Source organism: Fundulus heteroclitus, chromosome 3, assembly GCF_011125445.2.
Source record: "Fundulus heteroclitus isolate FHET01 chromosome 3, MU-UCD_Fhet_4.1, whole genome shotgun sequence".
NCBI classification, from domain to species: Eukaryota; Metazoa; Chordata; class Actinopteri; order Cyprinodontiformes; family Fundulidae; genus Fundulus; species Fundulus heteroclitus.
In genome coordinates this window covers 36,663,629-36,691,163 of record NC_046363.1, presented here as the reverse complement: position 1 = coordinate 36,691,163, position 27,535 = coordinate 36,663,629, and the positions used below count along the sequence as shown (strand labels likewise).

Genomic DNA, 27,535 nt, shown 5'->3' with positions numbered 1-27,535 from the left:
GGATGTATCAGGCTTAATAGATAAATCTAACGGTGTTGAATCAGTATTTTAGTGTCTTCTAATTCTACCAATGGTAAAGCGTATTAGTCCAAGTATCAAACCCTGTAGAACCAATAACTATCTACTGTAATATGTATGTAAGTTGAGTTTACTTTAAACTATATGCAAACTTGTAGTCTCTAAAATAAAAAAAAATATGTGAACTTAAAATTGTTAGTATGTGCAAGTTGTACACATTAATTTTGCACAACTCTATGAACTTAGTAATTTTGACTAGACTTAATAGTGACAGTAAGCTTGTTTTTCGGAAATCATCCTGTCGCGCTCTTCTGCTTGCAGGGAGCATCCCGCCTGGATCCCAAGCTACTTTTCATATTATTATTATTACTACGTTTCCCTGTTGTTAATCATGCAATTCTGCATTTGCAATTTGATAAGACTTATTACTCAGGACACTGGGACTCTTAATCTGGGCGAAGCATTTACGTTCGACTCATCAAACAACCAGCAGATCACGTTCTCATGTTCTCTTCTTAGGAAGTCCTGTGTTCTATAATACTGAATTCATCCGATTAATCGTAAAAGCATCCCTCACTGTTTCATCTGGCCACACACATGGCCAAAAAATAAATAAATAATAAAAAAAAAATCAGCCAATGAAGTTAAACTGATCTGCAAAAGTCTACCATTATTTACATGCATGGACTCAACTTAAACATTTTACGTCATCAAGCATTTTTATTTATCTAACACTTGTTCAAAATATAAACAAGTTAATGACAGCTGAGTGCTGCTCAATTGAAGCTTTTAATTAAACTGAATCATGCGTTTTAATGTATATCTGGTGTATAGAATGATTTTTTAAAAATCTTGAGTAATATATCACCAATACGATTTGAACCAGAGGCTACACTGATTTGGAGAGCAACGATCGGGATGTAGGAGATAAAATGTGGGTTCAAATGCGACCGCTTTAAAATGCAATTAAATGAAAGTGCACCAGAGAGGTAATCATCCAACACCGTTTATTCAGAGGTCATTATTTAAAATGTGACAGCTCAGACTTGAAATACAGCTGGATAGTTTTTAACATTTACTCCTATGGACGCTGGCACAGCACTGATGTTCAGAGACGGCTCGCTGGAAACACCAGGAAGTGTGGAGAACATTCGGAAAGCAAAAACACAACAGCAGAGGGGAAAACAAAGCTACTGCGAGTAAAAAAAAAAACATTTAGCGATGAGGAGCGTCGCACGCTTTACTCTGGTTCTGTTACTCCTAAAGGTGGAGAACAGAAACAAACTGATGAGCCTTAATCTTTTTTTTTTTTTTGTCTTAGTTATTGCTGCTCAAGCGTAGATAGTTAAGTCAAGGAGGAAGCAGCATTTTGGGACTAATTTGTCATGTGAAGAAAATTGTTTTGAAATGTGAAAGTAATTAACTTTCAGCTTGGGGGAAAAAAATTACAGTTAAAACAAATTAAAAATAGAATGGCGTTTAATCAGTATCTAATAAGCACTATTAGCATCAACTTGATTAGCATTATTTATACATTTGTTTCATGTGACATCTGTGTGTTCTTCGAATAAGATATTTAAATATAAAATGATGGAAAGAGAAAACGAAATAATAGCATAATAAATAGTAATATATGTGATGTGTCGCTAATAAGCTAAACTGGGTTTGCTGCTGTTCAACTTCTGTATAATCTGTGATGCAGGAATAAAAGACTTGGTGGCAAAAAATAAAAACAGAACAACGGCCAAATACAACATTTTTATGTGCAACTTTCTTTGCAGTTTAAGTGAATGCTATATTAGGTTAGTTAATTGTCTTGACATAAATCTTTTTATTTTTACCAACCAGATTTAAGTTGTGATGCATAAAAGGATTGAGGCAGCTTCGATCACTTTAAGGTCATCCCACTTTAAATCGAAAACATTTACAGACAGTAAAAATTTAATTTCTAGGAAGGACATCGGGCTTCAGGTTAATATGGGTGTTTATCTGAACCGACTAAATAAATAACTTTAATAATGTTTTTCAGCATAACGTGGCTTTTTGTTCCCTTCTAACATGCGGACAACTTTCGCTTTGTATTTTCAAACTTTATGGTCAAATTCATAGATACAAAAACGGGTTGGTAGGTAGGTTAACATTACACAGAATACACTTGTACGTCAGTACAAAGTGACAAGTGCTAATATCACTATTCAATGCTGTGGTCGTGACAATTTTAGTGTAATCCCTGATCGTGGATACAGAATGCAATGAGAGCCAAATATGTTTACCGATTAAGCTTAAGGCAATCTTGAACAGTCATCCTAGACCACTAGAACGGACCCTATTCAGAAAGTAAGAAAGTTCTGAGTTAAACAAGCATAAAGTCAATTTAGTGTGAAAATCCAAATCCAAATACAAGGCTGCTGTTGTTTCTCTGTTTTGGTGGCAGTGTTAGCAACCTCGCGTATATGCCAATGTTGGCTCAAGCTCAAAACAGTGACTGTGAGTCCCGTCCCGTGTAAGTATTAGCTTAATTTGCGCTATAAAGAATTATTTTCAGGTCAATATACAGCACCTGGTGCGCGTCAACACTATGTGGGGGGCTGCCCTTCTCAAATATGTGTCTATCCAACAAGTAACTCGATGATTTCTCAACAAAGATTGATCAATGATTGGGCAGGAAGAAACTTTAAATGTGGCTTTTTGTTTTTAGCGAAAGATGTTTCAATGCTTTGAAAAAGTAAACGTATAAACGAGTTGAAGTGAAAGTGATCATAGCCTTCTGAAGGATAGTCCAGGTTAACTGCTCAAAGAAGCTTTATGCCTTCAGACACATATAGCTGTCATCCGACTGGACTCAAACGCACGGATAAGATTAGGTCCAAACACATTAATAGCAATACTGTTAATCTTTTAGCATTTAGGTTCATGTATAACCGAGGTAATGTTTGCCTTACATATATTAAGTATAATAAATGCTTGAAAATACAAGAGAATATATTAAAACTTCTTCACGTATATCAAATTAAACGGGCATGTTGCCTGCAGAATGCTTTAAGAGTCACAGTGCTAATTGTTAGCATAGCATAGCAGTTTTTGACAGAAACATTGATAACTATCTTTAAGAGTTTAAACTACCCATGTTTCCATCCGAACTGCCAGGCAAATTTTGAGCGAACTTTTAAAATTTTGCAAAAAAAGAAATTAGGCATGTTTCCATCTACTGGTTTGGAGTGACTTAACCAGGCAACGCAAAGCGTAATTTTGTCAGTAGCTGACGTTAAGCATGGCTGGAATAAACAGGAAGTAGAGGTTTTAAACTAGCATGGACCACACCTCTAAAAAACAAAAAAAAGGAGAGAGGTTTTCAGTAATGAGTAGCTATCGGGCAAGTTGTAATGGTTCTTTCACGTCAACTAGTACTGCCGATGTTAAATGCAGTCCGGAGACGTAGAGAAATAAATACAACAATTCTATGCACTTTATGGGATTATCTGGGAAACAGTGGAAACAGCTGATCAGTCATGTGAGGTAAATTATAACTATTACAGAACTTATTCGGCAAATGTGTTTCCATCTCTTGTTTTGCGCATTAACTCTTTTTCGCAATAATCCAAAAAGTACCTCAAGCGAGTTGTAAAAAAGTTGTTGTTTTTGCAGAATTGAGGAAGTTATTTCAAATAATGCCGTTTCTAGCAACCTTTTCAAAATGCACATAAAAAAACTGTTGATGGAAACACAGCTACTGTCAACAAATATTTAAATTTAAGGGCCTGACCTATATGTCCCAGCCGGCGCCCAAGATGGCCGCCTCGGTGCCGTGCTCGCTCATACTTTGTTTTAATGTGTATTTTCACTGTATTTTTGCTGCTTTTTCTCAGTTTTTTACAGATCTGGAGAGTTTTTTCCATGTTTACCAAATGTCTGTATGCTTTGAGAACTGTAACCAAAATCAAATAATTGTGTGCAGAAAGATGATTTTGATTGTTGTTTTTAGGGTAAACACTACTCTTAACAGCCTACTGCATGTAAGATACTGATTGCTAATCAGTACTTCGCACGATCCTGCTTTAGAAAAACAAAGCAGAAAAGAAACATTGAAATCGCCTTCATTTTATGCTGTCCCGTCACCAGGTATAGTTATGAAATTGTTTGCAATGGTTTTTGCTGAGTAATATTTAACTATTGTTGAATATGAGTCTTATATCCCACTAAAAGCACTTTGAATAGTCTTTACTGAAAAGTGCTGTATTAATAAACTTGCCTTGGCTTAAAAGGGTTAGTCTAACACAGAAAATGTTATCCTTTTCAACTGAACTGTGTGCACTTTAAGTAAATAGTGACTACCCTACATATACAGCATAACAAAGGGATTTTTTTTATTTAATAACAATCTGAATCATTAAATGGGAAGTCAAGAAAAAAAACAACAGAAGAAAAAAAAAAAACAAGTTAAAATGGTTTCCTTCAAAGAGTGCAGTCCATTCATCCAACCGGTTTCCTGTGCAATGCGTCCAAAAGGACTAGCAAGCTGCTACATTCCTACACGCAACAACTGATCTGTCATGTTCTCACACTAGTAAATAATTTAAACTGGTTTGGTTTTGGGGTTGAAATTAACTTTGCGCTCCAACGTAAAGTGAACTTTGGTAGAAGTCGCCCTGAAATAGAAGCACGTCTAAACAAAGAAGGACCGTAACACGCGTCGACATCCTCCCGTGCAGCTGCTGGTTCAGAGAGCTGCGACCGGACAGCAGCGTTCTCGCTCTGCCTCCGGTCGTCATTCTGCGCACAAAACGTTTCTCCACACACGTGTTCATTTAACTTTTACAAAATAAATCTCATATTCCCAAGTATACAATAATAAAACGATGCACTCTGCGGGAAAAAAGTCACAGGAAACTGTATATACACATAGTTTACTACAGTTTTGGCAGACAAAAACATGATCAAGTCCAGAATTGTAAACAGCTCTTTACTCTCATTCTGAACGTTTTTTTTTTTGTTCCCATTCTTCAGTCCCTGTTACATTCACAGCTCAGAAAAATTGTGCTTTAAAAAAAAATCCTTTCAGCAATCCAAGGCCTTCTTTGTGTCCTCTGGTCCACTAAGTGGAAGTGTTCGTCTATTAAGTCCGCCTGGAACAGTCTGGAGGCCCGCTGGTCCTCTCAGCACTCCTGGATTATCCAGAAGATGAAACGGCAGCGTCAGGAAGAAGTTTCATTTCAGTAAGACGTTCGGAAAAGTTGAAGGGTTGCGCAATCTCTTTCTGCTCTCCAAATTTTGGACAAGGGTTCAAGAGACAGACGGTTGAACTTCATGTCATTTCATTGGTCTAAGTAGTTTAAACTGTGCTTTGGGTTGAGGAATGCCCATCATGGCGAGTGGAGAGTGACAGCACCTGGGTGAAGACAGACAGAGGAAGTCCAGGTCTGGAGATGCAGGAAGAAAAGAGCACCCGGTGCTGAAGTCTTCATTTTTCTGCATCCGTCAGCTCCTCCTCCACCTTGGCCTTTTCAGGAATGGCCTCCATGCTGCGTCGGCTCTTGGAGTCCGTGGAGCCCGAGGACCTGCTCGCCGCTCCGCCTTTGCTCAGGTTACAGGTGAGCGCCGAGTAGTGGATCTGCTTGAGGTTTTCCTGCACCTCACTTCTGGCGTGTTTTAATAAGTCACCTTGACCCTGAGGGCACAGGAGAGTGGTTACGTCAGGAGAGAAAGCAGAGTGACTAAGATCGACGCAGACACGAGAACTACTCAGTGAAATTAACTGAAATCTGAAACCGAAGGCTGGAAACAGCAGATTCTTTTTGTGTCACAGAAGATTTGTTTATATTCGCTTCAGGCAAGGCACAATATTAGTTGTCATACCACCAGGAATGAACTCACCGGTCATTGAACTAAAAATCTGATATTTTTCCTATCAGTGAACGCATCTTATGCTAACACTGCCAGGTAAGGCTAACCAGAATAACCTGGTGCGGACGTTGTTACCGAGGGAGGAGGATCTAGGGCTGGCTCTGTCTGTTATCCAGTCAGAAGAGGCACAAGAGCCAGAAAAGGCTTTTTATAGGGAGCGAGCTTCCACACAGGAAAGTAGGACGTTCATTCAGGCTGCAACATCTGGGAGTTAGACATCAGCAGATAGTAGAAAGCTGAAGCCATCACCACAAAGTCGCTCCGTTTTATCCTCTTCAACTATCTATCATGCTGTCGCAGAACATGCCGACTTAGAACGGGTTGGTATTCATGTAGAAATCTCACAGCTAAGGCCAGCGTCTAGTTGAGGCCCATTGATGTCCAGGGAGAACAGATCACCCGCTATTACCATCGAATGTAGAACAGATTCCTGGATCAAGGTGTGCTTCTGTGCTTGTTTGTCTCTCTTGTTGTGTCTCTGCTCTGTCTTCTCTAACCCCCAGTCTGTCGAGGTGAGCCCGGTTCTGCTGGAGTTTTTCTTTCCACTGTCGCTTTATGCTTGCTCGGTATGAGGGATTGCTGCAAAGCCATGGACAATGCAGACGACTCTCCCTGTGGCTATACGCTCTTTCAGGAGTGAAAGAGCGTACCTTATATAGGAAATTGTTTGACCAATCTGTATAATCTGATTGAATTTGACTTTGGAAAGTGCTTTGAGATGACATATTTCATGAATTGGCGCTATATAAATAAAATTGAACTGAATTGAATCGATGTCCACCGTTGAATGGGCATTTGGACGGAGCCTTCACCCTGTTTTGTGCATTCATTCCATCCGTCTTTACGGCAGATAATTGTGGGGACAGTGGAGCACACTATAGCTCACGTGCGACCAGCGTAAGGAACTAATGGAGCTTGTTCTTCCAGATGCCACAACGTACTTAATAAAATAAGGAATTATGTTGGTGCCTCTTTTGAGGTCTCGCTTTGAGAACGTACATAATCTAAACTTCCTCCAGCAACTTTCCTACAGATTCAGAAACGAGCCCAGAACTGGCCTTCAGTGGCTACATTACTGAGCAACCATGTCGACTTAATAAACGCACTAAAACCATTAGAGGATGGCAACTGGCTCATTAGCGCTCGGAGCTTCAGCGTGGTCTCCTGTACCCATTCACATGTTCATCTAACAAGGATGGAGTCTGGCTGAAGCCGCTCCGCAGGTGTGAGGGAGGGAAAAAAGCTCTAATGATCCCAGGGTTGTTCTGAAGGACCCTTCAACACTGAGCATTTAGTTTATCTGATCAGTCATCAAAATTAATACTTCTGGAAAGAGAAAAATACAGCATCAACCTCGATATGACATTGAGCCAGGGGAGTCTCACAAAAACATAGCCTTGTTATAACAACATGAATTACAGTACACCCAAACTCCATCTATTCTTACTTATAATCACTCTCATTGACATTTAGCATCTTAGTAACAAAATCTACATTATGTGAGATCATCAATGTCCGCCCAACTGGCCACATATAGTGATGCACCAGACAGGCTTTTCCTGGTTCAGACAAGTTTTATTAAACTCAACAAATTGCACCAACCTTTAATGAAGTTGGTTGCTGAGTTTACAGAACAAATGATCTGAATTTTAAGGAAAAAAATACTTAGATTCTTCAGTATTTGATGTGCCAAACCCTGATTTCAGGCAATCTAGGGAAAATCGGGTGATTTTGATTGATCGGTGCCTCTCCTGCCAAACAAACCGTTAGTTTGCAGAGAGCATGAACGCATCAGACCTAAAATTAAACAGCCTACCAGAGACGGCATCAATGCAGCCCTTTGCAACTGCAATATTGCACACATTGATATTGCAATAACAATTGCGATATGCTATACTGAGCAGCTCTACTTCCTAATAAAACTTGGTGTGCATCTAAGCCCAAAACAGTTGGTTCACATTTTGAGTTTAATATTGTACTTTAATACAAGTATGTTAGAACCAATGCTAAACAATGACCCACGTTTATCTTACCGCCTCACACAGCATGGAGCGTTATAGACAAATGAATAAAAAAAACATGTGCTGGGCTCACTGTACAGCCACTATAGCACACATTGGAGCCATTAGGTTGGCAATCACACTATTAAATGAAAGCGACATGAAAACTGTTTTTTTTATTTTTTTTGACAAAACAACACTTTTTTTTGTCTCACCATTACAAATATAAACAATTTTTTAATAGAACAGAAACTTCTCAGATGTCTGGCCTGTGGTTGTAGCATGGAAGCACAGCAGTCACAGCAGTAAAGGTGTAGCCTTAAACACGGTTTAGAGTCCTAGGCTGAACTTGAAAATAATGTTTAGATTATGTCCATCCTGAAGTTTCTATCATATCTTCCCAAATAAAACAGACTGAGGTTTGTGTCAGTTACTAAAATCTGGAGGAGTTTAAGGGTTAACACTTTTTAAACACATCAAAACCAAAATGCCCTTTTCTTTGTTCAGCTGCAGGGTTGTTTCTTTTTTATCGCTTAAAGAGAACAACATGTAAAGAAGGTATAAACACAACATTTACAGAATGAATACATAACCCTGAGTTATAAACTCTACAATGTTTCATGTAGTTAATTTTTTCTGATACTGATGCTATCCGCTTTAAGTGAGGCTGACCCCTGTTGATATGCTGGATAAGTCACGGGTTTATGTGGCTCAACACTTCCTGAATGGTGCGCTAATTATGTTAAATATTCTCACCTTCAGTATGGTGATGTTCCAGGTGAAGCTCTCCACCGCCTTGTGCAGCTTCCTGCCCTTCAGCCCTTCCTTCACAGCCAGATCATGCAGGTTCTCATGAAATTCCATCGCTGAGAGAAAAAAGAGGCAGAAAAGAGGAGCGGGTCAGCGTTAATGGTTCGCTGAAGGCAGCTGTTAGGTGACAGGGGCCTGAGATGAGGCGCCCGGCTTGTTTTCACCGCGAGGAAACACTTCAGAGCACGGATTGCGCTGCGAAGCACCGTCGGCACTCTGCAGCAGCGGGGGGGTCGAGAACGGGTCTGTCTGTGGGAGGCTTTCCGCTCTCTCAGACTGATAATAGATTACAGACCATTTCTGGATCTAATTATGAGGACAATGTGAAAGGCTTGCAGGTAAAATAGCTGTTTTTATTAGTTGGTAAAGCTTTTTTTTTTTTTCTTCTGTCAGAAAGTGTATTGTAACCAGCGTGTGAACACAGCAGCGAGGCGGACATCACGAAAGATGAATGAGAGACACAGACATGACGCGTCTTGGCTGTGGCTCAGCAGCATGGCAACGTCTGACAAAGGACACGTTTGCCCCCCCCAGAGGAGCTTCCCTAAAATGAAACGTGTCCTTTAAAGCGAAGACACGTCTCAGGTTGAGGAACCCCCCCGAGCACAAGAGGAGACGTAGCACAGATCACAGGAACAGTGACAGTTCTTCTGCGCGGAAACTCCTTCAGAGAGAACAGACGTTTCCGCTCGGTGCGGGTCCAAGCCCCCGTCTGCATTGTTGCCATGGAAACATGCATGTTCAGGGGAGAGAGGAGAGAGGGGGGGGGGGGGGGGAAGCAAAGAGTGAACCCCCTTCATGGGAAATCACCGTACAGATACCAGCGTTGAGGCAGGAGAGCCTAACATTCTGACCTCAGAGAGGAGCTCGCAGCTTTTTCTGCCATCCTGGGCGAATTCACCATCTGCTGCTCACAGCCTAATTGTACTGTAATGTAAATCCTCCTGCTGGAAACATGCAAATATTCTCTCTTTCACTTTCAGCTTGACAACTCTAAACGCAGCAGCTGCTGCTGCCGCTGCTGTGCACATGAGCCGTGACCGTCATGAAGGTGCAGCGCTTCCTCCGTCTCTCGTTGACACACACACACACACACACACACACACACACACACACACACACACACACACACACACACACACACACGGCGGGGGCTGCCTAGCAACACTGTATGGAGTCTGGAGGATGGGAAAAAGGGGAAGCTTTCTCTTAGCAAAGCATGAAGAAATGGTGCAGGATGACAGCTGTGCAGTCAGGGATTCTCAAGCTGGAAGCTGACTCCACAATAACGTGTCAGATCAGAGCATGACCTGCATATTTTTAAAGATCAGTTCCAAATTCAACAAGAAATGACTGAACTCACCCCAAATGATCCAGCTAATTTCACCAGACGTGTATGAAAAGGAAAGGCGAGCAAAGATGGCTGAAGATAACTGTGATTCGATGAGAGGTGCCCATCACTCTCCAGCTAAGGAAATGCTTTTACATATAGGTAATATAATAATATTGAGATAAATAATGTCAATTAATTAAATCATTTTTATCTTATTGGGATGTATGACATTAAAATCCCCAAAATGCTTTAGAAGCTCAGACAACAGATGCAGCGTGCTAAACCAGGCACATAGAAAAATGTCGATCATGAGCTGCAACGTGGATCAAAGCGGAGCATCTTTATGCAAAGGCTGCTTGATTATAAAAAAAAAAAAACCTATAACCACAACTTAGGTCAGTGCTGAAATCACGATTATTTCAAACAATTATCCACTGAGGTTGGAAAACAAGGCAACTATTGCACATGAGGAACAAAATTGCTCTGATCACAAAATTGTCCTTGATAAATTTCTACTGAACCTTTTAAATAACTGAAAAAGTGATTATTGAAATCAAAAATATGTAAAAAGGAAATCAGCAATAAAGTGTACTTCAAAAGACCTCTGGAGAATAAAACACAAAATTATAAATATATTACAAATTAAATGAAAATCTATTCAAAATAAACCACATTATCAAATCAATTGTAAGTAACAATAAATCATAAAATTATAAAAGGGATTACAAATTCCTACTCTTACATTTATTTGCTCTGACTTTTCAAAATATTTGCACACGATGCACGTGTTTTCAAGCTTGACGGGCAGAAATGTGCATCAATCAGGAGACACTATGAAATAAGAGCATCCTTGGAAAGCAGAATATATATTTTAAAAACAATATTTTTTTTTTTACAGTTGCATAGCTTTTGTGATCATTTGTAGCCAAAAAGGAAACCCGAGCAACAAGTTTGATTAATTACACAACCTTACTTTAAGCACAGGTTGGCCTCATGCATCAGGATGAATTTAAGTGCAGTCTTAAAGCGATTTAAAAGCACTTATGAGAGGAATCCCAAAATGATGCAATATCTCAGCTCAGAACGTTTCCTGCAGAGCAAAAACAAGAACTTTTGGATTCTCAAAGGACAATCTGTAGAACAGAGTTTCAGGCTAGTTCCCATTCAGGAGATGAGGAACAGCTAGCTTGTCACGTTAAAAAGTACATTATGTAACCAGCAGCTACAAAATGTTTTGTCAATGAATAAAAAAAATGGTTCTCTCTTGATTCTTTGGTTTTTTGAAGAAGTACATGTGCACGTGAGCCAACAGGGAAGTCCCAGGAAATCATTTAGGAAACTCCTCAGTTGTATGATGGTCAAAATAGTGACGATCCGGTTGACAATAATTTTCCACAGGACAGTTTAGCCTTTAGCCCAGAACCCAAAGATATTTAATTAATGGATGTATTTGACAAGCAAAGTCTGGAACTGCTCAGATGCCTATGGCGGTTTGGATCACTGCTTATATTTGACAAATTCCAGATCCTCCATGTTTGGGATTTTAGACACATGCCCTAAATAATAAATCCTGTAAAAGTGGTTGACTTAAAATTAGCGCCCTATTTAATTTAACATGCAATACCATCTAGTGGTGTGTACGGCTGAGTGCAGTAAAACATCCGTTATGCACCTGGGAGATTTAGGCTGAAAGTAAGATTTACATTTTACCAGGGGTCCGGCCAGAGGCCCAACTCGAACTGAAACAATATGTGGAATGAGCTGGAGATTAGGGTGATGGCAAAGAGGCCTTCCAGCTTCAAAGACTCAAGAGTTCATCGCAAATTACAAATCGTCATAAATAAAGTGGAAGTTGGGGCGGTGGTGCGTGGGCAGTACGTGTGACCCATATAGAGCTGGCCCGGTCCTTGGTGTTAAACAGTCCCAGGTTTAACTCCCAGCCCGTGAACATTTGCTACATGTCTTCCCCTTGTCTCTCAGCCTTGTTTAGGGCTGGGTACCGAATTTGGTACTTTTATAAGTACCGACCGAGTCCCGCCGGTACTACCAGGTACAGATTCACGTAAAATCAAATGGTACCATGTTTTTGTATCTTAATGCACCCCTGTGATACTAAGGGATGAAATGATGGAATGATTTTCTATGCCGGACATGAACACAGCACTGTACGCACAAGAGCGTGACGACGTCAGTGGCCGCTGGGCCAGATAAGAAAGCAAGCATGGCTGAAAGAAAACGTTCAAAAGTATTAGCTCCATTTTTCCAGATGCGATGCACATTACCAGAACGCTCGCTCCAGGATTTCTGAGGCGAAGTGCAAGACCAGCAGCGGCAATACTTCTAATCTGATGAAGCAGCTGGTCAATGCAGCTAATTTAGCTAATTTCTCACTATACTTAGCGACTTTTCAGACCCATCCAGCAACCTTTTCTTTTTTTTCTTTTTTTTAAAATCGAGTAGCTAAAAATCTGGTGACTTTCTTCTTTTATTGGTGACTTCCAGTGAAACTAACAATGGTTCTGGAGTTTATCGTCTTGTGAGAGCGGCGCATGCTGCTCTGAGCTCCTTCACATTTCTCCAAGCTCTGTCTCACAGGCAACTTTAGCCTCGACCTGAAACCCGCCTGCAGTCAGAGCAAAGAGGACAGAGAGGAAAGCCTCGCTGTTCCCTCATTGTAAACCCACCCTGATAAAATATGTTTTTAATATAGTTCTTTCTTCTTCTCTGCAATTATTGCACTAAAACAATTCCCTGAATTTTATTTACACATAGGTTCAATTTCTTATTGACCTTGTTCATTCTGTGTTGTTTTGGTAAAAATGTGTTTTATTCGGTGTTGATTCAGGCAATGTATTAAAATTCATAAATAATTTAATAGGGTTAATTTTTCGACCGTAACAGTTTAGATATTGAGAAATAAATGTGCTAAATTAAAAATGTAGGGATTTTATTAAAAAACTAACATTTATCACTACATAAATACACAAAAGTGCTGAAAATACAGGGTATCGGTACTGTATCGGTTCAAAAGTGAAAGGTAGCACTCCCTCGCCTTGTTTACTGTCAGTTCATTTTCAAATAATGGCTAAACTAGTAAACTCGTGCCACAAACATTTAAGAAAAAAACATTAGCACTGACCAAGGTTTAAATTAATAACTATCATAATTACGGGTTTATTTCATCTGATTTCACCCTTTTTTTGGAGCCTCTCTCTCGCTGCTGGCGGAGGTGATGCCTCATCAGTGGGCTGAAGCTGCATGACTTTAAATATTGTGTTTTCAAACAATATCAGGTATTTCCCCGTACAGCTGGAAGTTATCAAATAACAGGATATGGAGGACGTGTAGTGGACCTCAACGTTTTGCAGGCAGTGTTAAGGAGGAGCAGACACAGCAGATCAGCGTAGTGCAAACGCAACAAAAGGCCACGGCATTGTTAAAGCTTTCAGGAAATAGTAAATACCTTCGTATGTCCCAACGACCTGGGTTGGGTTTAATGTAATTCTTCTCTCATACTGCAGCTTTCAACAAGAAGGAAAACTTCAGGATTTACAAAACGTTTTCCACATACACCAATCGGGCCCAACATTATGACCACTGACAGGTGAAAGTGAAAAGAAACAGACTATTACCACAAAGACAACAGGCAAACTGTGGTGCTAGGAAGCTGGGTAAGAGCATCTCCAAAGCTGCAGTTGCAATGGGATGTTCCCAGTTTGCCGAGGTCAGTATCTGTCAGCCCTTAAGTGGCTCATGGGGAGCAAAGATTGGCCCGTTACAGTCCAAACCAACAGAAGAACTTTCGTAGCTGCAGTTGTTGAAGTAGTTGATGCTGCTTCTGATACAAACGTGTCAAAATACACAGCAAAGAAAGTAAAGACGACCCGGTCTGATAAGCAACGACTTTTCGCATTGCTTACCAAAGAATTGATGCAGACCGCGTCAACCTTTTCAGCAAAACAGTATTTCCTCATGACTGTGGCCTCCTTTAGCTGAATAAAGTCACAAAGCAAGACTCAGGAATGGTTTGAGAAGCACAAAGACAAGTTTGTTGTGTTGATTTTGCCTCCAGAAGCTCCAGATCTCAACTCAATCGAGCATTGTGGAAATGTGCTCGACCAACAACTTTATTGCATGTAGGACCCAGCATGCAAAGCTGCATGTCTTATAAGGACCTGCTTGACGTCAGACAGCACAGCACACTTTCACAGGCCCGGTGAAGCCCACGCCTTAACGGGGTTAGAGCCGTTTTAACAGCTAAAGGTGGACTGACACACTACCAGATAAATGATCATAATACTACGTTTGAACAGTGAACCGTGAAAACATGATCTAGTCCGGGAGGCCAAACTAGATCCTGTTTTCACCTCCATTTCTAAATCTGAACATTCCCTCCCTGATTGTTTTCCTCCGGCTTCACTCGCCTCCAGCTGAGACGTGAACAGAGGAGGTGAGAAAATGACGGGAACAAAAAGAGGAGAAGGGGGGAAGGTGTTTAATAAAGGCACACGTCTTTGTCGGTGACATATGTCGTGCGGCAGGTCTGTCCGGCGTTGGTTGCTGCTGTCAGGGAAAAAGCCCTGGCAGAGTTCGTGAAAGCATTTATTTATTTTCTAGCTCACGTTTCGGTGTGCGAGAGTAAAGCAGCACGCCGTCTTTCTTTTGAAACATCAGAGGCAGAGTGCAGGAAAAAACAGCTCTTCCTGCAGCAAACCCACCTCCTTCCTTAAGGTTTATTTTAGAAGTTGAAACGTCATTAAACGGTGCTTCTCCTAAGACGCAAAATACACACGTCCCACGCACTCCAGAACAGATTGAACTATAGTATTTTCAAAAATAATCAGGAGAATGGCAGCTAGTTAAAAGCAAACGGGCACACACAGACTTAACAAGCATTAAGATCCCTCAGTCTGTTTGATCTTTGGTTGTTTTCGGCTTTATATTCAGCAGAGAAGACAGTCACTCTGCACTTGGCATTTAGAGGCATCTTGTGCGCTGATTGTGTTGTTCTGCAGCTGGTTCAGCCATCCAGATGCCCTGAATGCTAAGTGGGACCTTAGCCGAGAGTCTGTTGCAGGAAGTGACATCCCCCATTAGTGCTCCCAACACCTGACTTGTGCACGACTCGACACCACCTTTTATTTCCTGAGAGGAACGTGACGTGACGCCTGTCTGGCCTGATGTGATGGATTATTCACAACTTTGGTTGCTGTTGATGCTGCTTACTTTACGGGGAGCCAGGTTTGCACTGACCCAGTTTCTACAAAACCACAACGCATGCACACACAGAGGTAGAAGCAGCAGCCTGAGCACGTCGTCCTGCACCGGTGCATGCACCCAAACGCATTGCTTGGATGAACAAAAAAGGAAAAAAAAAAAGAAAAAAAAAAGCCTGTTCTGGATGGAAAATAAATCATTGTTCAACTTCATGAGTTTGCCATCTGTTGTGTCCTACTTTACGATTGTTTACTGTTGTTACTGACGTTAGGTAATCATGTAGATGGCTCTTTGAAAGCAAACGCCCCACAAAGACTCGCCGCTCGCTTTCAAGGAGTCGTTTGGTCCGTTTGGGGTTTTACCGACAGCTTATCGCGGTTCAAGTTGTTTCAAAAGAAGCGGGTCTCTTTAAGGTGTTTCAGCATCCGGCAGAACAACCCCGTGTCCTGCACCAAACACAGTTAAACTAGATCAGGGGTGGTCAACTCAAGTCCTCAAGATGGTAATGTCTTGGACGTTCCAGATGTGCCTCTCATTGGAATCGCAGGCATTAAACATGGAAAATAATCAAAACAGGTGGGACACGCTCTCTTGAGGACCTGAGTAAGGTGCCCCTGAACAAGATCTTCAGGTTTTATGTCCAGAAACCCAATTAAACTAATCAGAGCTGAAAGGAAAATCTGAGTTTTATAAAACATAAAATGGTAAATCATCTAATGATCCATGGTAAATAGTAAATGGGGTGACATTGGCGCATGAGCTAGAGAGTTCGTCCTTTAACCTGCTTTTGTCTATCTTCCCCAGGCCAGCTGTCATTCACCCATTCACCGCCAGCGTGTGCAGCAGCAACACGGATGCCTGGGTCATAAGCTGGCCCACAGATAAGCAGTAGACCATGTAAGAGGTACAGCAGCTAGTTGGCCTCTACTTACACACTCTGTGAATAATAAATATGAACCAGGCACAAAAGTGGGGAAGTTTGTATACGATTGTTTCTCTGTTGTATCACAACTCCTTGGCAATAAATCTCACATTATTGGAAAGCCTATTCATTTCCTCTGAAACTGAGCCACATTTGTTAACAAAATTCTATTCAGTATATATACGTATATATATATACGTATATATATATATATATATATATATATATATATATATATATATATATATATATATATATAGATAGATAGATAGATAGATAGATAGATAGATAGATAGATAGATAGATAGATAGATAGATAGATATAGCGCCAAAACCAGATGACACAATGCATTTGGAGGTTGAGCAGCAGAGTTGCGTATGTGGGTTGTGCTAATGAAAATAATATCCAAATCTCTTCTCATATACCAAACAACTTATTCTGCTGCTGGTGTTGTTTCCTGGGTTGGATGACTGCAGTTTAAACAAGACACACTGGCAATTTAACATTTTGTTCATGTAACAAACAGCTTGGGAGAGCAAAACAAAGGCTCAACAGCCTGGGACCTCCTTCGCATGCTGGTCACCAGCTGAGTCACACACTGTATGCCCGGAGCTGATCCCACAAGTGTTCAATAGGGTTAAAGGTCAGGACCGCAGGCAGACCATCCCATCCTCTCTACTTCCAAATTCAGGAGACAAGTCTGGGATAAAACCCGCACTGTGTGGGCAAGCAAGGTCATCTGGGGGGGTTCACGCACCATCACACCATCCACCAAAGTTTTTTTTTTTTCTCTATAAACAGAGCTCAACCCACAAAATACATAATTTTATTACAAATTGGTACGATTTGAATGGGAAAAAACATGCTTTCCCTTGGTAAGATAAGATGCACTGTTATAACAAAATAGGAATAAGTACTAGGGCTGGACGATAATTCAATTGCAATATATATCGATCGATAGACGTATATCGATGATAGAAAAAAGCATCAACAAAAAGTTCAATAGCATAAAAGTTTTCCTTCCTTATGTATTCTAGCTTATAATGTAGGTTAATGTTACAGTCATTACATCCTCCCAACCAATCACAAACACAGATCCAGGAACACTCCGTCACCAAGCTCCGCCCCCTTCAAAGAGTTCAGAGAGCACAAGTTCTTTTTTTATTTTTAAAAAACTGGCAGTTTAGGTAAAAAGTTGGTTGGATAAATGTTTCAGTTTAAATTTATTGTCTGTGTGTTCCGTATCCAAAAATAGGTCGCGAAGCAACAGCATAAAATGGTCACTTAAGATATATGTTTGGAATCTGTTGATAATTATCGATATCGGTCAATATGATTTTTATTTTACCAATATGCTTTTTTACTATAACGTCCAGCCCGAATAATTACTGGTTTCCATTGCAGCTCTTCATTTATACGTTTTTAATTTTGAAGCTTTGTAAGGTGACATAGTTTTACGAAGGTACTGATACAAATTATATAATTTGTATCAGTTTAATAGTGCCTGCGTTGGATCTCAACAATCAACTATCATAGTGTATCTGTCACTGACAGGAATATGCAGTCGGACCACTAATTTATCAGCTACAGAGCATTTGTACTTCTCCTCCAAGAGGTCCTTGATTTGTTTCCCTCCACTTGGTAATAACCTTAAAAAATGACATTAAACTACCATCTAAAGCCTGCAGTACCAAAGTAATGGAACAGTGACTGGTAATAAAGAGGCTGACGACCCACCTGCTCGTTTCTAACCAGCACTGCATAGACAATCAACATTAAATATATCTATTCCTTTAGAAACCAATGAAGCTGAGTCATGGTAATGATGGTCCATCTATTCAATCTCATTTAGGACTGACATTGTAACTTGTTTAAATATTAACTTTCTATGCTAGTTAAGATTTCACTGTCAAGAGATTCTAAAATTATATGTATACACACACATTTGGTAGAATCTACATAAATCTGCTTTTTACTTAAATCCGCACAACAGTGAGGAGAACTGTCCGTACGGCATGTTTCCCTCAAGTCTTTGAACTGAATAAACTTTGTCCCTGACCTCATTAAGTCAATATGTGACAACAGCCTTAGCAGATAAAACTTTCGCCTACATGCTATATTAGCAGGTCGGAGCTGTGACTCGCTTGGGTTGAGGTCAGCAGAGACAAATAAAATGGTCGGCCTCTGTTACAGCCAAAAGGAAGTAAACTGCCGACTGTGGTCATAAAATGCATGTCAGAGACGGCGTGGGGGCGGGACGGGGTTTGGTTGTGGGGGTCGTTTAGCTACTATGACCTGACAGTTTCAATGACTAATCTTCTTTAGAGTATCCAACCACCCCCTTCCAGGCACCCAAGACTTGGGACTGTGAAAACAGGAATTGTCTGGAAGAAGAGTCGTACAGGAAGTTCATATTTAATCACAGTCATGAAGCAAAAAGCTCTCATTCCAAAACTGCTTAATGTCAGGCTGGCAGGTTGTACGTTTCTTAGCACAGAGTGTGTGAAGCCGAGCTTAGCCAAATCTGATAAAACCTCTCAGAGGTTACGTTTCTCTGAGTGGGAGAAGTACCTGGTAGGTTTGAACAAACCGAAACAAAGGTGTTAGCTGTGTCGATGTAATTAACTTTTTTTTTTTCTCTAGATGCAGCAATCTAGTTTTCGTCAAAGTCTGGACTGATTTACGATGCTATAACAGAAACCAGAGTTCTTTATACTTTTGCCTTACCTGCTTTCTGAGTTTGCAAAATCCTCTCGTACAAGCCGTCTGAGCTCTCCAGCAGGGTCTTGCTGGTCTGCATCATCTGAAAAGAAAAGGAATTGAAAGCATTTTAATAGCTGCTTTTAAGAGAGGTGAATATTAAACCCATGCAGGAAGTTGTGCCTGCTGGTTTTCATCCAGGGAGCACCGTGAAATCAAGATGTCATAGCAGGGATGTCTGTGGACGATGTCGCCTTACTGGATTTTGGCAAACCAAAATTAAAAGGAAAGCACACCAGAAGTAATTCGTTCTTGTTTCTTTTTACTTGAGGTTGTGTTAATTTCCTTCAAGCTGTGACTTTCCTCATTTTAAGGAAGAAACATATAAACGGCAACCTCTCCACTTGGCTTGACACGGAAGCGTTGATCATCACGGGCAACTGATGAAAACGTAAACATGTCACTTTGCTGCACATCATTAGCATGTTATCTGGCTAAGTTTAGCCCCTCTGGTGCTACGTTCTGCCCTAATTGAGTGCATGAACTCTGCCGACCTGTAAGACTGTCAAAACTCTTGTGATGATCCATTTACATATTGAAGAATTTCTCCAAAAGCGTGGATGCAGCCAGCGAATATTCTGCTCCCTGTGTTGGAAAGGTAGCAGGAGAAGGTTAGAGATGGGAGTGCAGAAAAAAAGGAAACCCTGAAGCATCTCATTTTCCAATCATCTGAGGAACAGCTTAAGTGTGAAATCAGTCTTTCTGATGGTAACCGAGATGATTTGGTCAAATGTTATTTAATTTCTAATGTCATAACAGTGCGGGGTGCTTGTGTTGGCACTGCTATAGTAACTAGCTTGCTTACTCATGAAGTGCCCAGCACGGCCATGTCTAAAAGCAATGCTCCTGCGCTTAGCGTTTATCCGCTTCAACTGGTAACTGACTGGTTGGCCAAATACTGAGATATCTGATTTATCTTTAACCTTTTACCTAAAGGCATTAAACTAAAAACTCACATTTTTCCCCCCATTCTGTACATTCAACACCAAGGATTGTCTTTATCCTAGAGACATAAATATTCCTTATCATTTTAGAACCATTATTTAGTCCCATAATTTTTTGTACCGTCGTAATTTTGGTCATTTTGTTTTAGAATCAGAATCTGCTTCATTGGCCAAGATTGAATGCGTAAGCAAGTAATTTCACTTTGGTTTCCCACGTTCAGAACAGACATTAGGTATAAATTCATAAATGTCCATGTAGGTTTGTAACCAATATTTTCAGACACAGATCAGAACCCTTTTTCACATGGCAACCATGCGTTGATGTGCAAAATGGGGTGAGAAGCTGGTTCTGATTAAACAGATATTACCTTAGCTTATGCTGTCCAGCATGCGTAGATAGGGGCCTGTTGACCTTATTATTGCTGACCATATTAAATTCCTTATAAACATCAGAGTGTGGGTCTTTATGATGCTTCACCGAGTCCCTTTGACTGTGTAACCACCACTCGTCCTCTTTGTCTGCCACACTTTTGACTGACAGGGTAACTCTTAACCCATTTGGGAGTATCATATTAAAGCTGTCCTGGAAAATCTCTGGTTGGGAAAAAATTATGTTGATTGTTTAGACCGCAGCTATCGAACATCACTGCTGAGTTTTGTGCTGCACAATCAGATTACTAATGTAGATAATACATGTAGCAATACTAATGAAACAGTGTGTTTGTTTACTGTGAACAGACGTAAATGATTTTGATGAAACTGATGGGACGTCTTTAATGGGTCTAATGCTTAATTCTCACAATATCTCCAAATGTGCGTTAATCCAGGGCAGCAGACGTATTGGCGAGTACCACCACCTGTAGTCCGGATGACAGTCGCTTCCAGCGGATCTTCCGTCTTTCCAGGACCCAGTATAAGGAGCAGCTGCTCTGCAATGGGGGACGGATCTCCATCCGGGCCATGAGCTACAGCTGTCTTCGGTCAGTAAATCCATCATTGCTCAATAAAAATACAGCCTAATTGTACTGTCTTAATATGTAACATATAAAGAACATTTTCACGCTTAAATAAACGAACAAGGAGGACCCTTAAAGCGACGCAAATTGACAGAAGAGTTAATTTCGCGTCGCCCTGTTCGCCCAATGTGTGCCAGTCGGATCGCTCGAAACGTTAATTCGCTCCTGAACGCGCCTTTACATCGCAATAGCATATAAATCACTTAATACATTCACCTTGTCTGCGTTTGGTGTGAACGCACCTTTAGAAACATGGAATATCAGCAAAGAGTGGGGGGCAAGCGGTGAAATCAGAATCAGAAACAAGTTTATTGCCAAGTAGGTTTGCACTTACAATGGGATTCACCCTGAAACATCTCCTTTGTCGAACAAGACAGTACAAAGCGTTGCACAGATTCTTTCTGGGTCTGTCCTTCATTGAAGATGGCTTGATACAGTTCTAATGTAGGTGCCTTGCTTTTTTCCTTCAAGTTATTATGTTCTAGGGTTTTAATTATTATAATGGAATATGAAAACATCCTGCATGGAAAAGGAAAACTTATAAACCGTTTTGTGGACATCTTTAGGGATGATCGTCTAGGATGTTCAATGCAGACAATTCGTTATTTAGAAATCCACAACTGGGACTGAGAAAAATCTATATTCAAGGTGCGCTGCGTCCCAGGCTGTCATCTTTTCCAAACTTAAATATATATGATCCAACAGTTTTTACTCTCTCTTTAGATCTTTCTGCACAAGGGAAACTATACACTAAATTACCAGCAGCTGCATCCTCCAATGGCTTGTTAAAGAAAAACAGTCTGTCATCAACTGAAGCTGTGGCTTCAGCTTCCCTCTAATTAGTTACTCTTCAGACACATATAAAAAGGTTATAATAGGCTTTTTGATTTCTTTCTCAGTAAGTCTAATGACTTTTTCTGCATGCAAAAGTTGCAGAAAGTTTTAAAGTCCACACCCAGGGGGTTAATATAGTCTACAGAAGACTAAGCAGCTTTGTCTCCCTTTTTTTAGACTCCAAAGGTTTCCCTCTGATCCTAATAAACAAAACTTAATAATGCTGGTTTTAGTAGCTGGGTCTGACCATCATTTCAGTACTTGGAGCTAGATGAGAAAACTAATGTGATTTCTACGTGCACAAGCCTGTTCAAATTATGAAGCTTTGAACCTGAAATTAATTATAATCAGGTGAGACACCTTCTGAAAACAAGCCCATCACCACCGATTTTCCAGCATTTTTACACAGTCCCTGGCATGTTGTTTGGTGCTGATTGTTCCGATTTATTTGGGGCAGACAGTTGCACAAGCACGGTAACATGAATCACCATGTTATTCTGTGAGCAGTAATGACAAAGCGGTTGTATCTCTGCAGCTGCAGTTGCAGCACTTAGAGGCTGTGATTACCTTCCTGATGGGTCAAGAAATTACTGTCTTCACGGCACAACGCAGCGTCTCAAATATATATAGAAGAGACATGTTTTTAAGTTGAATGGGTGGACGGGGCTTTATTTGGACACTAAAAACTACCTCCTAACGACTATAGTCATGCTTATTACTGTAATTACTTTCATGTTTCATGTTTTAAATCACTGCTGCACCTTATACTGTACTTTAATTTTACTGCAATTTACAAGCTGTATGCAACGAAATTTCGTTCTGTACGCACTCTGTGCATACAAAATGACAAATAAAGTTGTCTAAGTCGTGTTAGCTTGGTGATTCAATTTATCATATAAATAGTACAGCAGTCCGGATCGTATGTATGAATTTCAACTATAAAATAAAATAAAAATATGTATTATGTGGCATTTAGAAATGTAAGGAAACAGTCCTAGTTGGTTATTTCAAAATAAAGAAATTCAGAATCTTGGCTTTAACACCATTTTCTTGTCCTTAAAAGTAAATCACTATCTGTGGTGTTTGAAAGATTTGCCCACAACAGAGAAACTCTTTTCACTGCACTGCACGTTTCTGTTCCACCTATCCAGTTCAAGTGCTAAACCAGAGTTGACGTTAGAGCCTGTTTACAGATTCTACACAAGAACCCGTTTGGCCTGAATAATTAAAGAGATGTGAGGCGAAAAAAAAACAAAAAACAATGTGGTATTTCAGAAACTACTGCTATAAAGGGATTTTCAGACACAACTATCTCTCAGTTTCAAGGAAAATGATCCAAAAGAGAGAAGATACCTAGTGAGCAGCAGCTGTGTGGGTGAAAATGGCTTGTTGGTGTAAGAGGTCAGACGAATTAGTTCAGGATGACTGAAGGGCATCTATGGCTAAAACAGTCACTCGTGAATGCTGATGTAAGCCGGATACCTTGGAGTGAGATTCTTACACTTTGAAAACCCTCGTCACTCTTTTGGATTATAATTTCCTGTGGAGGACTCGAGTGCAAACCCACAATTTACCAGCACTAACTGCAGAGTAGCCACATTAGTCTTACAAATGCATGTCTAAAATGTTTTCTATTTTCATATTTCAAATACTTCTTACAACACAAACGAGCATAAATAATCTCTGATCTGCATAAAAAAATGGCAATAGAAGCCAGAGTTACACAAAAACAAAAACGGAAGTGTCTTTAGCAGCCAGTAAAGATTTACAGTGAGCGTAATTAGATCTGCCGTAGCCATACGTTAGTTGCCATTTTTGATATTAATTAAATAATTTTCACAGTCCCAGTCATAACACTTGTTTTGCAGGGTACTCCAGCAAAAATCTTGGTTAGTCGGTCCAGATGGACTTATAAGTCACTTCATAAGTCCCCTAACAAGTGAAAAAAGAATCTGGCCACCATCAGTATCTGATATGGAGTGTGAAACAGAAGATTAAGGGGAAGACAAGCTGTCAACTTCACCCTGTTTACTTTAATTATATACTAAAAACATAAACATGAATTGGGCTAGATGATTTAGAACCATGAGCTGGTCTCCCACGGAGTCTGAACACCTTTTTTAAGAAATTAAATACAAATGAAACTTGGATTTTATAACTTCTGCTGATCATCATACATCATTTACATTGTGCAGCTGGATGTTTCACCATCACACTGATCTCTGCTAATGACCAGGGCCTCCAACTTCACAGCACTGAAATTCTTTCCTAAACGTAATGTTTATCGTTAAACAGCAGCCAGGCTGTCACCACCGAAGCCAATTACCCAGCCTTTCACTTTAAGACACAACTGAGCAGAGGGAGCCACCTGAATCAGGTCATTTCAACATGTTGCCTCTTTAAATGCACTTATCTTTGAGTTCCAAAGGGACAAATGGTACAAAAATAGCACAGGGATGTATAGATGGCTTCTAATTGTGTTAGGTGTGTAATACTGTACTTTACACCCAGCTGTCTTCCCTAAGTGAAGCCACTAAAGGAGGTAGTAATGTCATCACCCTTTTACTTTTCTCTCACATAGAAACTACTCCTGGATCAGTGCTGCGGTGCTTGTTGTGTCTCTGCTCCGTCTTCTCAAACCCCCCCCCGGTCGAGGCAGATGGTTGTTCACACTGAGCCTGGTTCTTCCTGTTAAAGGGGAGTTTTCCTCTCCACTGTCGCTACATGCACGCTCGGCATGTGAGATTGCTGCAAAGTCAACGTCACAATGCAAGCGACCATCCGCCGTCGCTTCGGATTCATCCAGGAGGCGTAAAGTAGTGACTCGATGCAATCTGGTGCGTTTGCTTGGACAGAAAACCTTTTAACCAATCTGTCTGTATGATTTGATAGAAGTGACTTTGTAAAGTGTGGTCGACTGGAGCGATATGAACAAAATGAATAAAACTTAGGTGCTCAAATACCGCTGTTCCATTATAGCTTCATCTTTGTTTAATAAATACCAGGGGCATGTTGCGTTTTATATCCTCCTGATCAGATTTTAATAGTTTTATAACCTGATGAAAAAATATAGATAATTTCTGTTATGACCTAATGCATGAAAAACAAACCGACTGGAAGAGGGTGTACCTTTATTATGAATTAACATTCCTTAATAACTCGTAATCAGAACATGACAATTTATTAAAACAAACACGTTGAGTTTGGATCTTTATTATCGTTGTGTGCCGGGTTCGGTCGTAGCGGTTTGTTCACAATGAGCCAAGAGAACATGTTCTGTTAACTGTAATGATATTTGCAATGGCCTCAGTGGCACGTTGCATAACCTTTCAACATTGATTGTATTACTTAACTGAGTTCCAGCCCTATTACCTAATCATTTCAGCATGTCCCTATTATATTAAGTAAAGCCCAGATATCAATCTAATCGGAGTCGATGCTGGTTTGCCGAGGCGAAGAGGAGGTATTGATTGGGAAATTCTCACATAACCAAACTTAAGTTCCAAGAAGAGTTTGTTTTCTTTCCTTGAACAGATAAGTGCAGAGGGTAATCAATTTTGCTCTAATTTTCAGGATTAAGTCATTTAGGGTTGTTGGTCTGGGCCAACTAAATGAACCGCCCTGACCGTTACTCACCATATCGTAGGTGGTGACGACCTTCCTCAGGACCTCTGGGAGCAGGCCCTGCAGCTCCAGGTTAGGGTACTGGTCGGCCAGGTTGAACAGCAGCAGGGGGCTGTTGTCGGGTCCCGTCAGCCGAGGGGACAGAGCCAAAATGCACTGCTTCAGGTTGGCCACAGCTGAGAGGCCGCAGAGCTCCTTGAAAGACACTATGGCGTTCTGCGTCGACGGGACACATCATAGACGCTGGAGTTAATTACAACTGGTTTTAAATACAAACCCAAATATTATGCAAAACTGGTTAAAACAATAAGCCTTTTGTATGTCTATGAGCTAAAATCTTTATTTGAGCTGCATTACAAAAAAAAAAAAAAAAAAAACCTAAAACCAGAGCTCCACCGATCAGCTGTGTGACAGAGGAAGAGGCTGGAGGCTGTCGTCGCCTGTGAGAACTTTCATTTTGGCACTTGTTAGCTGCTCCAAAGCGCCCGATTCCTTCTGAGCTGACACAAGCATCAAGTGGAAATGAAACATACACCCACGAAAACCCTAAACTTCCTGTGAAAGGCCAAATTTAACCCTAACATAAACAACCGCGGGGACAAGCTGTGACGGAGCAATCAAGATGTGTTAGGAGTCTCATGGCTCCTGGCTTGTTATCTCACAATGCAGGAATATAAACAGGAGGACCAAAATACAGTCGAGTACGACGCCTGAAGGAAATAAAACATGACGCCAAACACAGTGTGGCTGGATGTCCTACACTGCTGTTCTCATGCAGCTCTGCGCACCAGTCCTTCACAGATGCTTATTAAAATGTAGCTATGGGAACATGTTTGCTTTGCGTTAATATATCAAACGTTTAGCTAAATGAGAGTCTAATATATTATGTTTCTGATTTTGGTCAGTTTTAACTGCGCAAAGTTAATTCAGTCAAATTAGTGGTGCAGTTAAACATTAGCTACTAGCTCCCAGAAAGGAAAGGGTTGTGGATAGGGAGAGGAATGTCCAGCACTGACTCACTGGCTGATTATTTGTTTTTAATATCCTATTAATAATATTGACAATTTAGTCAAAAAGGGAAAAAAAAGCTGACTACGGATGGGTATTTTGCGGGGACCCCTCAAGCTACAGCTGCATCCTTAACTTAGATCGTTAAGGCTGGTTCACACGGCAGGTTTTTAAAATAGTTTAAATAGTTTAAAATAATTTTAAAGCCGAGAGACTTTACGACAAAAATAAAAACAAAACGTAGATATGACAGGTTTGCCCGTGCGGCGTGTGGCGTCTGGGCAGATGGCAAGCACAAAATACCGATTTCCCTCAGGATCATTCAGATGTCAGACGGGAAATCTCACGAAACCTCTGAAGATCAAACAAGAGTTCAGCGTAAGTGAACATGGACGACCGTGGCGGACAATGGCCTGTAGGAAGGCAAAGATCAGGGCAGAAATCGGGCTAATTACCCTGGCGTGTGAACCAGCCTTTACCCAAATGGATGCATCGCTGTCAAAAAAAACTATTTGCCCCACTACAAATTTCTTCAAAAAATGTTTTTCCTCACTTACATAATTAAGACCAAACAAATTTTAGAACTTGATGAATGATTGAATTCATTAAGGGGAAGAAAGCTATCCAAAAACAACCTGGCCCTAGGTTGAAAGTAAGGGCTTTTTTTAAATCATGACTTTTCAATAATTAATTCTTTCTATACAATAGCTCTTACTCACTCAGACTAACAAATAGCATCCATACATATCCACTGTCCAAACTGGACACAGATTGTCCATTGGTTTTATGCCTAGGCTTTGACTAGGCCATTCTAGTCCACGCTCTGATCTGTGGCTGTATGTTCAGGTTTGTTGTCCTGTTTGAAGGTGAAGTCTCAAGGCTTTTGCAGCCGCTGACGGCTCTTTCGGTATTGTCTTGTATTTAGCATCATCGATCTTCCCATCAGCACTGACCGGCTTTGCTGTTAGCTGCAGGGTCTCCTACATTGCCTGTAAAAAAACATCAACTTTCCATGTTGTTTTTCCCTGACCATCCTTTCATAAAGTGTAAAATCGTGGCGTGGACAGCTAATAGTTCAGATTCTTCTGCCTCAGCTGTGGATATTTCCAGCTCTTCCAGATTTATCAAGGTCCCCTCGGTTGCTTCT

At 40.6% G+C, this 27,535-nt stretch overlaps 1 protein-coding gene across 1 annotated transcript in view; it reads right to left on the bottom strand.

Moving 5' to 3' along the window:
* Positions 1-1,008: 1,008 nt before the first annotated feature.
* The window catches only part of LOC105936740 (inactive phospholipase C-like protein 2), a 60,129-nt gene continuing 33,602 nt past the window's right edge, over positions 1,009-27,535 (bottom strand). The window contains exons 4-7 of the mRNA XM_036135314.1: positions 25,393-25,596; positions 18,930-19,005; positions 8,676-8,785; positions 1,009-5,683 (exon numbers count right to left, since the gene is read on the bottom strand). Coding sequence (XP_035991207.1) covers positions 5,477-5,683; positions 8,676-8,785; positions 18,930-19,005; positions 25,393-25,596 — 597 coding nt within the window. The 3' untranslated portion in view covers positions 1,009-5,476. The remainder of the gene's footprint in view (positions 5,684-8,675; positions 8,786-18,929; positions 19,006-25,392; positions 25,597-27,535) is intronic.